The following is a 13,037-nucleotide window of genomic DNA, read 5'->3' on the forward strand; positions in this document are numbered from 1 at the left end:
ATATTTCAGAGTAAAGGCATAGGTTGACTTATAGTCTGAATTTTTCTGTATTGATAAGTCATATTTGTAATTTTAGTTTATTTAACGAATTCAATGTTCTATTTTCAAAAAAAATAAAAAATTGAGAGATTCCACCGCCATTTTCTTATCCCAAAATCTCAACTTTTATTTATTTTTATAGTTTTTTAAAAATAATTCCTACTATTGTCAACAAATCGCTTTTATTTTTGAGGAATAATTAAAAAAAAAAGTAGCTTTTTTTTTATTATTTAAAAAAAGAAAACCTCCTTTGCATTACGAATGAAAAGTTGGCTTTTATTTCCGTTTTTTTTTATTTGGGAGGCAAAACATTCACCGAAAGCCAGTGAGCTACAGTACGCACGCACCTCTCTCTCTCTCTCTCTCTCTCTCCAGTAATAAAGAGTAGCGTAGAAGAAAGTAAGGGAGTAAGGGAGTAACAGAGTACAAAGAAGAAATCGAGTCAGAGAGGCAAAAGCTTAAGACAGGAGGAACTTGCGCACAATATCCCACAAATGACATCCACGGCTAATGTGAACGGGGAACACAACGGACCACCGCGACCACGGTCGTCCCGCCAGCAGTACTACCCAACGTCGTCGTCTTCCTCTGCATCCTTCAAAGGCTGCTGCTGTTGCCTCTTCCTCCTGTTCTCCTTCTTGGCCCTCCTTGTCCTGGCCGTGGTGTTGGTCATCGTCTTGGCCCTCAAACCCAAGAAGCCCTCCTTCGATCTCCAACAGGTGGGCGTCCAGTATATGGGCATCACCACTCCCAATCCCTCCGAAACCAATCCCGCGGCGAATGCCGCCACCTCCGCCTCTCTCTCCCTCAGTATACGGATGCTCTTCACGGCGGTGAACCCCAACAGGGTCGGGATCAAGTACGGTGAGTCCAGGTTCACCGTCATGTACCGCGGGATTCCCTTGGGAAAAGCCTCCGTCCCGGGGTTCTTCCAGGAGGCTCACAGCGTTCGACAGGTGGAGGCAACCGTCGCCGTCGACCGTGTCAACCTGCTCCAAGCCGACGCCGCCAGTTTAGTCAGGGACGCTTCCTTGAACGACCGCGTAGAGCTCAGGGTCCTGGGCGACGTGGGTGCTAAGATCCGGATCTTGAACTTCGATTCCCCTGGCGTTCAGGTCAGCTTCTTCCACAATATTTTCATTGAATTGCATTTATCAAAAAAACATATATATTTTCGTTGAATTGCTCTTGCATTACTAAGTCTCTAATGCAGCAGACTTCACCTTAAAAAAGAAAGGAAAAAAAAATTAGTGTCTTCGGTTCATAAATTTGGTTTCATTGGTACGAGGGATTGCTTGGATTTTTTTTTTTTTTTTTTCAAAACAATTTTGGGTCCAAGTTTCTTTACAATTTAAATGGGTTTTGGTTCACTCTCTTATTAAATTCACACCATTTGTGTGCTCTCTGGAAGGAGAGAGAGTTATCTCCGCACTGCATGTCTGTGTGTCCCTTTCCGCCTCCATTTTTAACTCTAATAATAATTTTTTTTTTTTTTTTTTTTAAAAAGGTTGCTAGCGTGCAGTGCTAAGTAGATTTTGTAATGTGATAACGTGACACCTACCGTCATATTAAGATATCCGAAAATGTGGGTGGATTTGCGCTCAGGCCCTTCAAGTTTTGGGCATTTGTTTTTTGTATTGTTTGTGTATTTTAGAAAGAAATACGAACGAAACATGTCAGGTATGATCAGGTGCATTTTATGTTACTGAAATCCTGGATATTTTCGTGCTTGTTCTTTTCTTGAAAAAAATGATGTTCTTTCCGTTGGTAGTCATTCTTAATTTGTTAGCTTAGGAATCGAACCTCCTTATAATCTACCAAAATGAAATTGTTCCTCGAAGCCTCAGAGTAGATCAGTTAGTTAGAATTTGGATTTAGATTTGCGCTTTAATGGTCGAATTTCCTCAAAACCACTAGAGATTTAACTTAAAGAGTCCCTTAACTTGTACAAGCAAGCTAGGACACCAAGGATAAATAAAAAAAAAAAAAAACCAAGTATTAACAGACGTAAAAAGTAACAGTGGGGGGATTTTTCTCTTTCTAGCAAACAAGACAAATAAGATTGGACAAAAACAAAACAAAAAAAACTGATTTCGCTGTCATGACTCATGGGATGGGATAAAAAGTCTTTGGCATCGTTTGCCCCAGGGCACTTTCGCGTTTTCTGGACCCCATGCCAGGCCCCAATTGCGTTCACATCACTAGTGGGTTTTAATAATCAATCAATTTGGAGGGTGAAATGTAAAAATTTCCTAGTTTTTAGTACACAAGTTCTGGGTTGAACTTCTTTTTTTTTTTTTTTTTTTATAAATAAAAATTTTTCTCCTGAGGTGTTTTAATACATGAATTTGTGCGTGTTCATTGGTCATTGTTTGTGCATGTGAGGGGGTCCTTTTTACTGCATTTTTCTGCAGATTCTGAGTTGCAATTATTAATGGTGGGGAATGGTTGGGAATGCAGGTATCGGTGGACTGTGCAATAGTGATAAGTCCAAGGAAGCAGTCTCTCACTTACAAGCAGTGCGGATTTGATGGTTTAAGTGTCTGATCACACACTCTCATTCCCCCCCTTTAAAATCTACCCCCTCTCTCATTGTTTTCTTTTTTTTACTCTCCACATTTAAGAGCAAAATGAGAAAGGCCCCCCAATAAATTAAAAAAAAAAAAAAAGGGAAGGGCTGGAAAGGAGGAAACCACCTCTCGCATGGAATGAGTAACTTGTTACAAATTCTTAAAGGGAAGAGAAAAGTTTCCCAGAGATTTTGCTGGAAACAAAAAAGGAGATCAAAATTGGTTTGTTAACTTTAATAGAGCCAGCTTCACTGCGTGTAAAGTGTAATGAAATGTGTGGCATTTTTTGCATTGACGTATTTAAATGATACATACACAACATATTTTCACAACACATTTCTTAACAATATTGTAATATGAGGATATTTTTGTAAAATAATGTAACTTTTATAAGGTGTTTTATAAAAATATCCTTCATTTAAACCATTATTGTGAAATATGCTGCGTGTAAATTCCATAGGCCCCCAATTGGCTCTCTCTCTCTCTCTCGTAAAGTGTAATCTCATCCATAGAAGGTGCTGGTCCACTAGAAAGGGGGGAATCCTAGAATTTTTATTTTTTCTACCGTAGGCTGAAAGCACGAGATAAGTTTCATGGAGTCATAATTGTACCTTCTTCTGATATTTTTTTTGTTTTTGGGTGGGAGAGGTCGTTCTAGCCTTTCAAACTTAAGAGTTAAGGGTCCTAAGTGGCAAGAAAAAAAAAAATTTAAATGAAGGATGGGGTTGGATACTTGGATAGACAATTCTGATTGAAAGCTGTCTGCAAAGGAAAACGACATGTAAAGGTGTGTGTGGAAGGAAGTATATGGTTGTCAGTGTCTTTTTTTTTTTTCTTTTTTTTGTCCTTTTCAAAAGCCCAACTTTGTCGGCCTGAGGCCCTCCCCCATCTATAGTCTATACTATGTTCAAAGTCCATGTGTAAGCCCAACTAAAATTATCTGCAAATAGAGCCACATGCACCGCCGCATGAGCGACGTACAGAGACTGCGAGAGCGAACGATCTGCCCTCGTACAAAGTCAAAAGCAAATCGCCACCCTCCGATTAGCTTAACCGGGTCGCGATCTGGAATAACGAATAAATTAATGAAAACATGGCGGAAAGCGTACGTGATATGTGAGGGAGCGCTACTACTACAGTCTACATAATTCATGTAGCTTAGATGTGAAGGTTCCTGCCATGTCTGCTAGCCGTTTTTAAAGTCAAAAGTTTGATACATTTACTGTATATTTTATTAATATGATAAATTGTTTTTTTTTTTTTATAAATATAATATAACTGTTTTGATTAATTATATTAATAAAATATGTAAAAAATACATATTGGATTTAACAGAATTTCTTTTCATTTTGATCTAAATTTATCTATTGTTTTCAAATGAGCTTGTATATTTTAAAATTATAAATATAATTTTTCAATATATATTAAACTTTAATCTTATTTTATTTTTATAAAATTATAATAAATAATATCTAAAAATATGTAATATATAATATAAATAAAGAATAAAAGAATATTCTCGCCTCGGATTCAACAAAACGTTCACTCATAAAACAATATCGATGTTTGGAACGGAATCAAATAATTGATATTTGTTTGAAGTTTTCATCGAAACCTTGTTTATTTATTATTATTATTAATTATGGTTGATTTTTTGGCAAGCAAACCGGCACTGTTTCAAGTATGCTTAAAGATGTAATTAATTACAAAGTCTCCGTCTCTGAGGCTGCAACTCCCCTCGGTAGTGAGGATTACTGTGTAAAGGCTCCCTCAAAGGTCAAAAGGCCGTTTGGATATATTGCGGTTTTGCCGTTAACTCTCCCCGTAATTTCTATCATACTTGCACAATAAACACTATTAAATTCAGGTTTGGCTGCTGCTTCTTTTCTTTTTTTCTTTCCTTTTCTTTTCATTTCATTTGTGGGTCGTGAACTAAATTTAAAGTGTATTTGGAGTCCGGATGAGAGAGAGAGAGAGAGAGGGGGAGGGAGACCTGAAAAGGCGAAGTCTTTGGAAAGAAAAGAGGCAGTGTTACATTTATTGACCTACAACTTTTTCTTCCTTGTGCAGTTGATCTTGATATTATAAATCCAGTAGCTTAGAAAGAAGTAATATCTATGCATTCGGATGAAAAAAGTTTTTTATTTTTTTTAAAGATTTTTTTCTCTCTTTCTGAGAGTTTTGGTCTTTGTTAAGATGCTTACTGCTTCGAGGACCGAGGTACAGATCTCTACCATTACGGTTTCCTCCACTTTCAATCTCAAGCTCTGTTTTACTTTCAAATTTTCTCCCGAGTTCTCTCGGGAAAGTCCAGGGAAACTCTGGTCTTCTTCTTCTTCATATATGCTATATAATTCTTTTTTATTTAAAGAAAAACATTATTTTATTTTTCATGTTGTCCCTGGCAGATCTCTTGTGGCTTGTGATTAAGTTAGGCAGCTGTGCTTCGATCGGTCTTACCTACCTGGGTGCCCGTGATTCCTCAAGAGGTTCGTTTTATCTCTCTTTCTACCCCGTTTGGTAATTTGTAGATGCAGATGGCAAATCTTTGCTTCTGGGTTCGCTGAAGTGAGCTGGTGCTGCTTAATTTTGTTCTTTCTTCTCATGGAATCAGTAACTTTATGTCAATTTTGCCATATCTAATTAAGTATAGATATGCAATATAATCTGCAGGTTTGAATTCTGTTATCGTGTACTGTAATTTTTCTCTAGGTCCGAGTGTATAACTTATGATTAATTTTACTTCGTAAAAGTAATGCTTTCTGTTGCTTTTTCAAGATTTGGGTTTCTCTCGTACCTTCAATGATCGAATTTCCTTAATCGTTGCAATTGCTAGGTTCCGCCTTATATTTCTTTTGCTGAAATGGGGTGTAATAAGAACTTCAAAAGATTGTTACCAAGTAAAGTCTTGCTATTTGGAAGACTTTGTGGCCCATGTGAAGCTGCGCTTTTCTTCTTATCACTTTTACTTTTCTTTTTCTTTTCTTTTCTCTTTTGATGTTCTCTTTACTTTGTTGTTATTTTTTAAAGTTTTTCTTTGTTGATACGATTTGTTGCAGGAACTGATCCTTTTTTTTCGGGGGGCAGCTGCATGTATGTACATGACAAGGGGAATATAAATTGACGGAAAGTTTCTCGAGAGATTTTGATTTTACCGGTAGCGTGATTCACCAGTAGAATGTCATTCCGTAGCATAGTTCGTGATGTGAGGGATGGCTTTGGGAGCTTATCTAGACGCGGTTTTGAAGTCAGGTTCACTGGCCATCACAGAGGCAAATCGCATGGTTCATTGCATGCTTTACACGATCACCCTATCATAATTCAGAGCAGCCGTTGGGCTAGCTTACCCCCTGAACTACTCTATGATGTAATTAGGAGGTTGGAAGAGAGTGAGAGTACGTGGCCTGCTCGTAAGCACGTTGTTGCATGTGCAGCAGTTTGCCGTTCTTGGAGGGTTACGTGCAAAGAAATTGTTAAGAGTCCTGAGTTATCCGGGAAACTAACCTTCCCTGTGTCGCTGAAGCAGGTTGGTTGTTTTTCTTAGCTATTGTTTTGCACATTATGACTTCATTGTTGATGGTTTTCTTTTTAACTCAAGCTACTGATGGAATAGAGGTTACCAGAATTTCATGTCTGTTGCATCTTTGTGTGGAACGCACATTCATTCAAACAATTGGATATCAAGGGTGCTATTAACCGATTCTACTTTCTTTGAATTTTCAGCCGGGACCTCGGGATGGAAATTTTCAGTGTTTCATAAAAAGGGATAAATCTGACTTAATATACCGCCTTTTTCTGTGTCTTAGCCCGTGTAAGCAGTATTTCTAATTCTTAAGTTGCCTTCGATTTCTTATTTTCTTTATTCATTTGTACATCTATATAATTCATATATCACCTATTTGATTCTGGATATATTGGAAAAGATAACAAATGTCTTTTGATTTCATCCAATGAATGCATGTTCATTGATTTAGTAGTGCAAGATGATGCTATGAAACAGACGTGTTTATTCTGTCACCCTGCTCTCGCAGCTTTGCTGGTTGAAAATGGAAAATTCCTTCTTTCGGCAAAGAGGACTCGAAGAACCACGTACACGGAATATGTCATCTCCATGGATGCAGATAACGTTTCAAGATCAAGTAGCACTTATATTGGGAAATTAAGGTAAGTAATGGTCATTGGTGTGGAAAGATAACAAGACTCATTTACTTATGAGCTTTGCTACAGGTACCCATCGTTGGGTACCTTTGGAGGAATCGCTGATGTGACAATATACCCTTCAGCCTTATCTTTAACTTATATATCAGTATACGACTACAACATGTCTTTCACTTCTTTTTTTATTTTATTTTTTTACTTCACTTTCTCACTCTCTCCCTCCTCTGGAAAATAAACATGATTAATCCAACTCACTGAAACCTTCTTCTTCCTCCATATTACATCAAAGCTTTGATTTTTCTGAAACAAATGAACGCTAAAGTGCAAGATAATATGGGTCTTGAGATTTGTAATGAAAATATAGAAGTTTCGGATAAAAATCATAGACACAGCAAAAAAGAAAGCACAGATGAGAGAGAGAGAGAGAGAGAGAGAGAGAGAGAGAGAGAGAGAGAGAGAGTGCTTTGAAGACTTGAGGAAAATTGTTCCGTGGGTATACGAGATGGGTGCTGCGTTTCAGATGAGAAGAATTAAAAAAAATAAAAAAAATTAGAAGAGGATGAGGTTTTAGATGCGAAGGAGAGAAAGATGAGAGGCAGTATTTGTCGTTCTCTTCTATGCGTCTTCTTCACACTCTTCAACTCAGGAAGATTTCAAACCAAAGGAGTTGTGGAAAACCGAAGGAGTTGTGGATCAGTTGCATTTTAAATTTCAACTGGGAAGTTTAATAATGAAACGGATCATTTCATTATAACACGTGGTTGTACGTGTATGCGGGGATTCCCCCACCCCGTGTGCAAGCAGAGTTTTTCTTTACTTATTATCTTCATTAAAAAAGTCCAAAAATGAGCAGCAATGAAGCATGCCTCTTTTATGTTGCCTCCCTTTTTTATTTTATGGGTAGGTATCAGCTGGCCTTACTATTCCATAAGGTTATGCAATAAGTGCACGGGTTTGAAACCCATGGTTCTTGATGTATGTGTGTCTGTGAACACATATATTCATGTGAGGATCCTTAGCTCATATCTTTAAAGTGATTACCATTAGTTTTTTTTATTTTTTTGTAGTTCCATCCAGGAAAAATAGCTTCTTTGCTTGGTGATGAATGTTTCCATTGTATATTTGCTGGAGACCTTGATTGGTTCTTATTAGACAATTTTTTCTTCTGAATTATAATTTACTCAAGAAAATTAAGTATTGAACTTTGCTTTGTGTTCCAGATCAAACTTCCTTGGCACTAAGTTCATAATATACGATACACAGCCTCCATACAGTTCCGCCTATATCCCCCCTCCAGGGCGGAGTAGCCGTAGGTTTTATTCCAAAAAAGTCTCCCCAAAGGTTCCAACGGGCAGCTACAACATTGCCCAGGTAACATACGAACTAAATGTGTTAGGCACTCGGGGCCCAAGGAAGATGCATTGCGTCATGCATTCAATCCCAGCCTCGGCAATTGATGCAGGCGGCACTGTCCCAGGCCAGTCGGAGTTGCATCCTCGCTCTCTCGAGGATTCATTCCGGAGCATCTCCTTATCAAAGTTTCGTGATCACTCTGTTGAGTTCAGCAGCTCAAGATTTTCTGAAATCGGTGGGCCCCCTGATGATGATGAGGATGGCAAGCTCAGACCCTTGGTTTTGAAAAACAAGTCCCCTAGATGGCACGAACAATTACAGTGTTGGTGCTTGAACTTCCGTGGACGGGTAACTGTTGCCTCTGTTAAAAACTTCCAGTTGATTGCCGCTACACAGCCTGCAGCTGGTGCTCCAACACCATCTCAGCCAGCCCCACCAGAGCATGATAAGATAATTCTGCAGTTTGGTAAAGTTGGTAAAGATATGTTCACCATGGATTATCGTTATCCTCTATCTGCATTTCAGGCTTTTGCAATTTGCTTGAGTAGCTTCGACACGAAATTGGCGTGTGAATAGAAAAAGCATAAACTGAAGGCTGGAGAAAGCAGAACACTTTAATGACAATCTTTTTACCCTTTTTTCTTTTGCTCTTTACTCTTATTTTTCTTTCTATGGATTCCTTCTAATGTCAGTAGGAATAGGATATTGTTGTTGTTGATGTTGTTCTTCTGTTGTAAAACTCATTTGTAATTGTGGTGCTGGCCTGATATTTGAGCCTACAGCACTGCAAATTGAAGTCTTTGTACCTTTATTTGTTTCAGCTCCAGTCTGTTAAGAATAGCATCTGCATATGATGTCGGGAATGCATCTAGAGAAATGTTGAGTCTCTCTTTGTATCTTAGAGCGAGCTCTCGAAACTAGGGATGAAATATTAATTTACAATCACTTCTTCCCTGGGAGGTAAAGAAATGGTGTGATCTGTAGAGAAACAAACCAGAGAGGTTCATGTAGTCTATACCAAAACAGAAATGATGGAGGTAGTCAAGATTGTTCGGGAGGAGAGGGAGGTGTGGAGTAGGCAAGGAGGCGGTGGCATGGACATACAAATACAAATACAATGAGGGTGATACAGTCTGTTAGCTGTGAGGACAATTATGGTTGTGGTTGATGAGTTTCTATCCGCATTGAACCATAAGAGAAAAGTGGGTCTTCAATAACAGCACAATTATCATGTCTTCTTTGAGTTACTCTTACTTGAGAAAAGTGGGTCTTCAATGTTTCCATTGTAACGAAACCTCAAGGTTCAAATGATTTATCTCACTTGGGTTTTTTACCATCATAAAGATAAAGGTTTCATTGGTTACACAATGTGTTGAAAGTTAAATAAAATGTTATTAATAATTTATTTAATAATACTTTATTTGAAAATTTAAAAAATTGAATTATTTATTGTATTTTATTTAAGAATTTGATAAGGTTGTAATAATTAAATCATATGAGATGAATGGTTTGTAATAAACATAAAAGGATTAATTATCCACACAAAATGAAATAAATTATCTGATGGTGTGTGGTATAAAATTTTTTAAATATAATTATTCATAAAATTAATTAGCTAATTTTTTTTATAACTATATTAAAATAAAAATTATATATAAGAGAAATATTTTAATTACAAAGAGATCTTATAAAATAATCTCATAAACTGACAAAGTTTAATGTGGTATGTCATATTGTAAAATTATTTTTACTGTAAAATAGATCTAACATATTATATGAAATAATATTAATTTATAAATTTACTTTTATGTAATGTATATATTGCAAGAATGCTTCTCTAAATTTATTTATATAAAAATATATTTAAAGTGACTCTAAAGCCATCGACTCGAGACTCAAATTTGTGTCTTAACAAGTGTAATTAAAATACTCTCAAATCTTTTTTTTTTTTAAAAATTATAACATAAATAAAAATAATTATTTAGAGTAATGTTACATATAATCACTTTTATATATTTTATGTACACTTTTATTAATATAATTAGTTACATTAATTTTTTTAATACTCGACTAATTACATCAATAGAATAAAAAAAATACATAAAATTGATTGCACATAAAATTTTATTTCTTAATAGATTTATATAAATAATATAAGAAAACTCACGTCCTAGATCAATCAATCCCCCTTCAAAATTAAGAAAAATTCTAAACATGAGTCCATACACCACACATCACATATTTTTTTTAATTTTTTATCTTTTATCAAATATTTAGTATATAGATAATGAATAGAAAATTTTAATTAATTTAAAAAAATAAATTCAAAAAATTAAAAAAAAATTAAAAAATAAAAAAAATAAAGTATATGGTATGTAGAACTTATGAGTAACAAAGCTCCAAAATTAAACCACTTAGTCAAACAATTGAAAATATCGTGAGTTGGCAAAAGCTGTAAATGTTGACGTGTATAGGCTAAAACGTATAAATGCAATGAAGGGGGTCTCCTTAAAATTCCAAACATAAGTCTATACATTATATATTATACTTTTTTTTAATTTTTTAATTTTATCAAATATTTGATATATAAATAATGAATAAAATAATTTAATTATTTTAAAAAAATAAATTTAAAAATAATTTATAAAAAAATGTATAGTGTGTGGATTGATACATAATAAAATTCTTTTATTATTCTTTCTATCCTTTTATTTTTATTTTTATTTTTATTTGTTGTTTATTTATTCCAAATTCGCCGGTCTTGCCGCTGTCACGCTGGATTCGACCGAAGCGAGGGGCTCGGGTCCTTCGCTTGGTTTTCAAGATCTACTATTCGTAAAAGTTGCCCTGTATGTAACTTTCTTTCTTTATACGAAGATCTCTACAGGCAGTCACTCCATGCATTTCATTCTCCAACATCTCTATGTTTTGTTCGGAATAGCTTTTCTGAAACGTACTTCGGTTTGAAATAAGGTATAAGGTACTTTGTTCGTTTGTTGTTTCTTTGTTCGTTGTGTGTGTCATATGGTCTATTTTGGGTATTGGGTACTCATCAGACCATTCGGTTCTTAAGCACCTTGATCTGGGTATTAAAGAAATTTTCGATCTGATTGTTAGGAATTTGTGGGTTTTGGTTTGAAAAATCTGGTCGAACTACGGCTGGATTTCGAGATGTATTGTATTCTGGATCTGGTCGATAAAAATTGGTCCTCTTTTGAGATGTGTTCGATTTGGTTGATGTGATTTGATTGAGATTTACATAGAAACTTGTTTGTTTGGGTTGTCTTTTGAAAGTTCGTGGATTTCGGGCGTGGTTGTAGATTCATTTGTTTTCTGAATCTTGTGACAATGCCCTCTACCGATAACCAGGGTTCGTCGCCTTTGGCCTCGTTTGGCCGTTCGATTTGGAGTATGAGGAGAGAACAGGTCCACTCCATGGAACCGAATCATGAGTTCAGTGACCAGGAATCTGAGCTTGAATTGTTCCAAAAACAGGTTACTGATCGTTTTCAGGACCTGGCAGCTGTTACTCCTGATGAGTTGCTCTCAATTGCGTGGGTACGGAAGCTTTTGGATGTTTTTGTCAGCTGCCAGGAGGAATTTAGGATTATCTTGCTGAAAAACAAAGAGTGGGTCTCTAAACCGCCTTTGGATCGACTGGTTGCTGAATTCTTTGAAAGGAGTGTGAAAGCGCTTGATCTTTGCAATGCAACTCGTAATGGGATTGAGAATATTCGTTTGTGGCAGAAGCATTTGGAGATTGTTGTGTGCGCTTTGGAGTCTCAGCAGAGGGCGTTGGGTGAAGGCCAATTGCGACGTGCAAGGAAGGCTTTGGTGGATATGGCACTTACGATGCTAGATGAGAAAGGCTCAGGGTCAGTTTTTTCGCACAGGAATCGGTCATTTGGGCAACATAACGCTAGCAAAGATCATCATCGTCGTCGGTCCTCAGGTGGACATTCTCGGTCTCTTTCATGGAGTGTATCTCGTTCTTGGTCTGCAGCTAAGCAACTCCAATCAATTGCGAACAACTTGATCCCACCTCGTGGGAATGAGATTGCGGCTACAAGTGGGCTTGCGGTCCCAGTTTTTACCATGAGCTCTGTGCTCATGTTTGTTTTATGGGTTCTTGTTGCTGCAATTCCGTGTCAGGACCGAGGTCTGAATACTCATTTCTCAATCCCTCGGCAATTCTCGTGGGGAAATCCACTGCAATTGCTTCATGAGCGCATCCTAGAGGTATCTAAGAAGCGGGAGCACCGGAACTCGAATGGTTTGTTGATTGAGATATGTCAGGCTGAGAGATGTGCACGCCAGATGACTGACTTGGTAGATATGGTTCAGTTTCCATTGTCGGAAGAACAGAAAATGGAAGTTGAGCAGGGGGTACAGGAGTTGGCACTGATTTGTAAAGCTTTTAAGGAGGGATTGGACCCGTTGGAGCGCCAAGTGAGCCAAGTTTTCCGTAGCATCATGAATTGCAGAACTGAGGGACTCGAATTCTTCTCTAAATCAAACAGTTTGGAGTAACTGAGACTGTTGAATTGCCATGGAGTTCAAAATATTCAGATTTGCGAACAAATCATTTATTTAGATATTGCCTGCCTTTCTCGCAAGGGGGAAGAATGACTCAAAGTGGCCAGAAACAATAAACGATAAGCAGGTAGCTTTCTTGTATTTTGTTTCTTCTATACTTTCTGTAAAGAAGATAGTATTTGTATGAGATTTTTCTTTTTTTCTTTTTTGCTATATGGCAGTGCTCTGCGTCTTGTTTTGATGTAGTTTCTTTCTGTCGCTTTGTAAAGTGTAAATGCTATGCATTTAATCAGTCATGTCTGTAATACAGCTTTTTGTTTGGTAGATAAAGATTCCTACTTGTTGTTGATTATTGGCTGAGTTGTCTTTTAACTGACATTG

General features: G+C 36.8%; 3 protein-coding genes across 6 annotated transcripts; all 3 read left to right on the top strand.

Annotated features, from left to right (window-relative positions):
• Nucleotides 1–341: 341 nt before the first annotated feature.
• LOC122313228 lies at nt 342–2,900 on the top strand. The gene is made up of 2 exons (XM_043128030.1): nt 342–1,154; nt 2,500–2,900. Exons 1-2 carry the CDS (start codon nt 534–536, stop codon nt 2,584–2,586), a joined length of 708 nt encoding a protein of 235 aa, XP_042983964.1. The 5' UTR covers nt 342–533; the 3' UTR covers nt 2,587–2,900.
• A 1,421-nt stretch (nt 2,901–4,321) lies between these two features.
• On the top strand, nt 4,322–8,940 carry LOC122313227 (tubby-like F-box protein 8). Of its 3 annotated transcripts, XM_043128027.1 has the most exons (7): nt 4,528–4,829; nt 5,018–5,098; nt 5,446–5,509; nt 5,669–6,135; nt 6,333–6,420; nt 6,641–6,773; nt 7,988–8,940. In XM_043128027.1, exons 4-7 carry the CDS (start codon nt 5,788–5,790, stop codon nt 8,694–8,696), a joined length of 1,278 nt encoding a protein of 425 aa, XP_042983961.1. In that variant the 5' UTR covers nt 4,528–4,829; nt 5,018–5,098; nt 5,446–5,509; nt 5,669–5,787; the 3' UTR covers nt 8,697–8,940. The 3 variants fall into 3 exon arrangements, with proteins under 3 accessions (XP_042983962.1, XP_042983961.1, XP_042983960.1); XM_043128028.1 differs by lacking the exons at nt 4,528–4,829; nt 5,446–5,509 and adding an exon at nt 4,322–4,476; XM_043128026.1 differs by lacking the exon at nt 5,446–5,509.
• A 1,926-nt stretch (nt 8,941–10,866) lies between these two features.
• Nucleotides 10,867–13,008, top strand: LOC122313312 (protein ROH1-like). 2 transcript variants are annotated; one of them, XM_043128193.1, is made up of 2 exons: nt 10,867–11,093; nt 11,490–13,008. In XM_043128193.1, exon 2 carries the CDS (start codon nt 11,532–11,534, stop codon nt 12,648–12,650), a length of 1,119 nt encoding a protein of 372 aa, XP_042984127.1. In that variant the 5' UTR covers nt 10,867–11,093; nt 11,490–11,531; the 3' UTR covers nt 12,651–13,008. The 2 variants fall into 2 exon arrangements, with proteins under 2 accessions (XP_042984127.1, XP_042984126.1); XM_043128192.1 differs by having other exon boundaries at nt 10,867–13,008.
• Nucleotides 13,009–13,037: the final 29 nt, after the last annotated feature.

Source organism: Carya illinoinensis, chromosome 6, assembly GCF_018687715.1.
Source record: "Carya illinoinensis cultivar Pawnee chromosome 6, C.illinoinensisPawnee_v1, whole genome shotgun sequence".
NCBI classification, from domain to species: domain Eukaryota; kingdom Viridiplantae; phylum Streptophyta; class Magnoliopsida; order Fagales; family Juglandaceae; genus Carya; species Carya illinoinensis.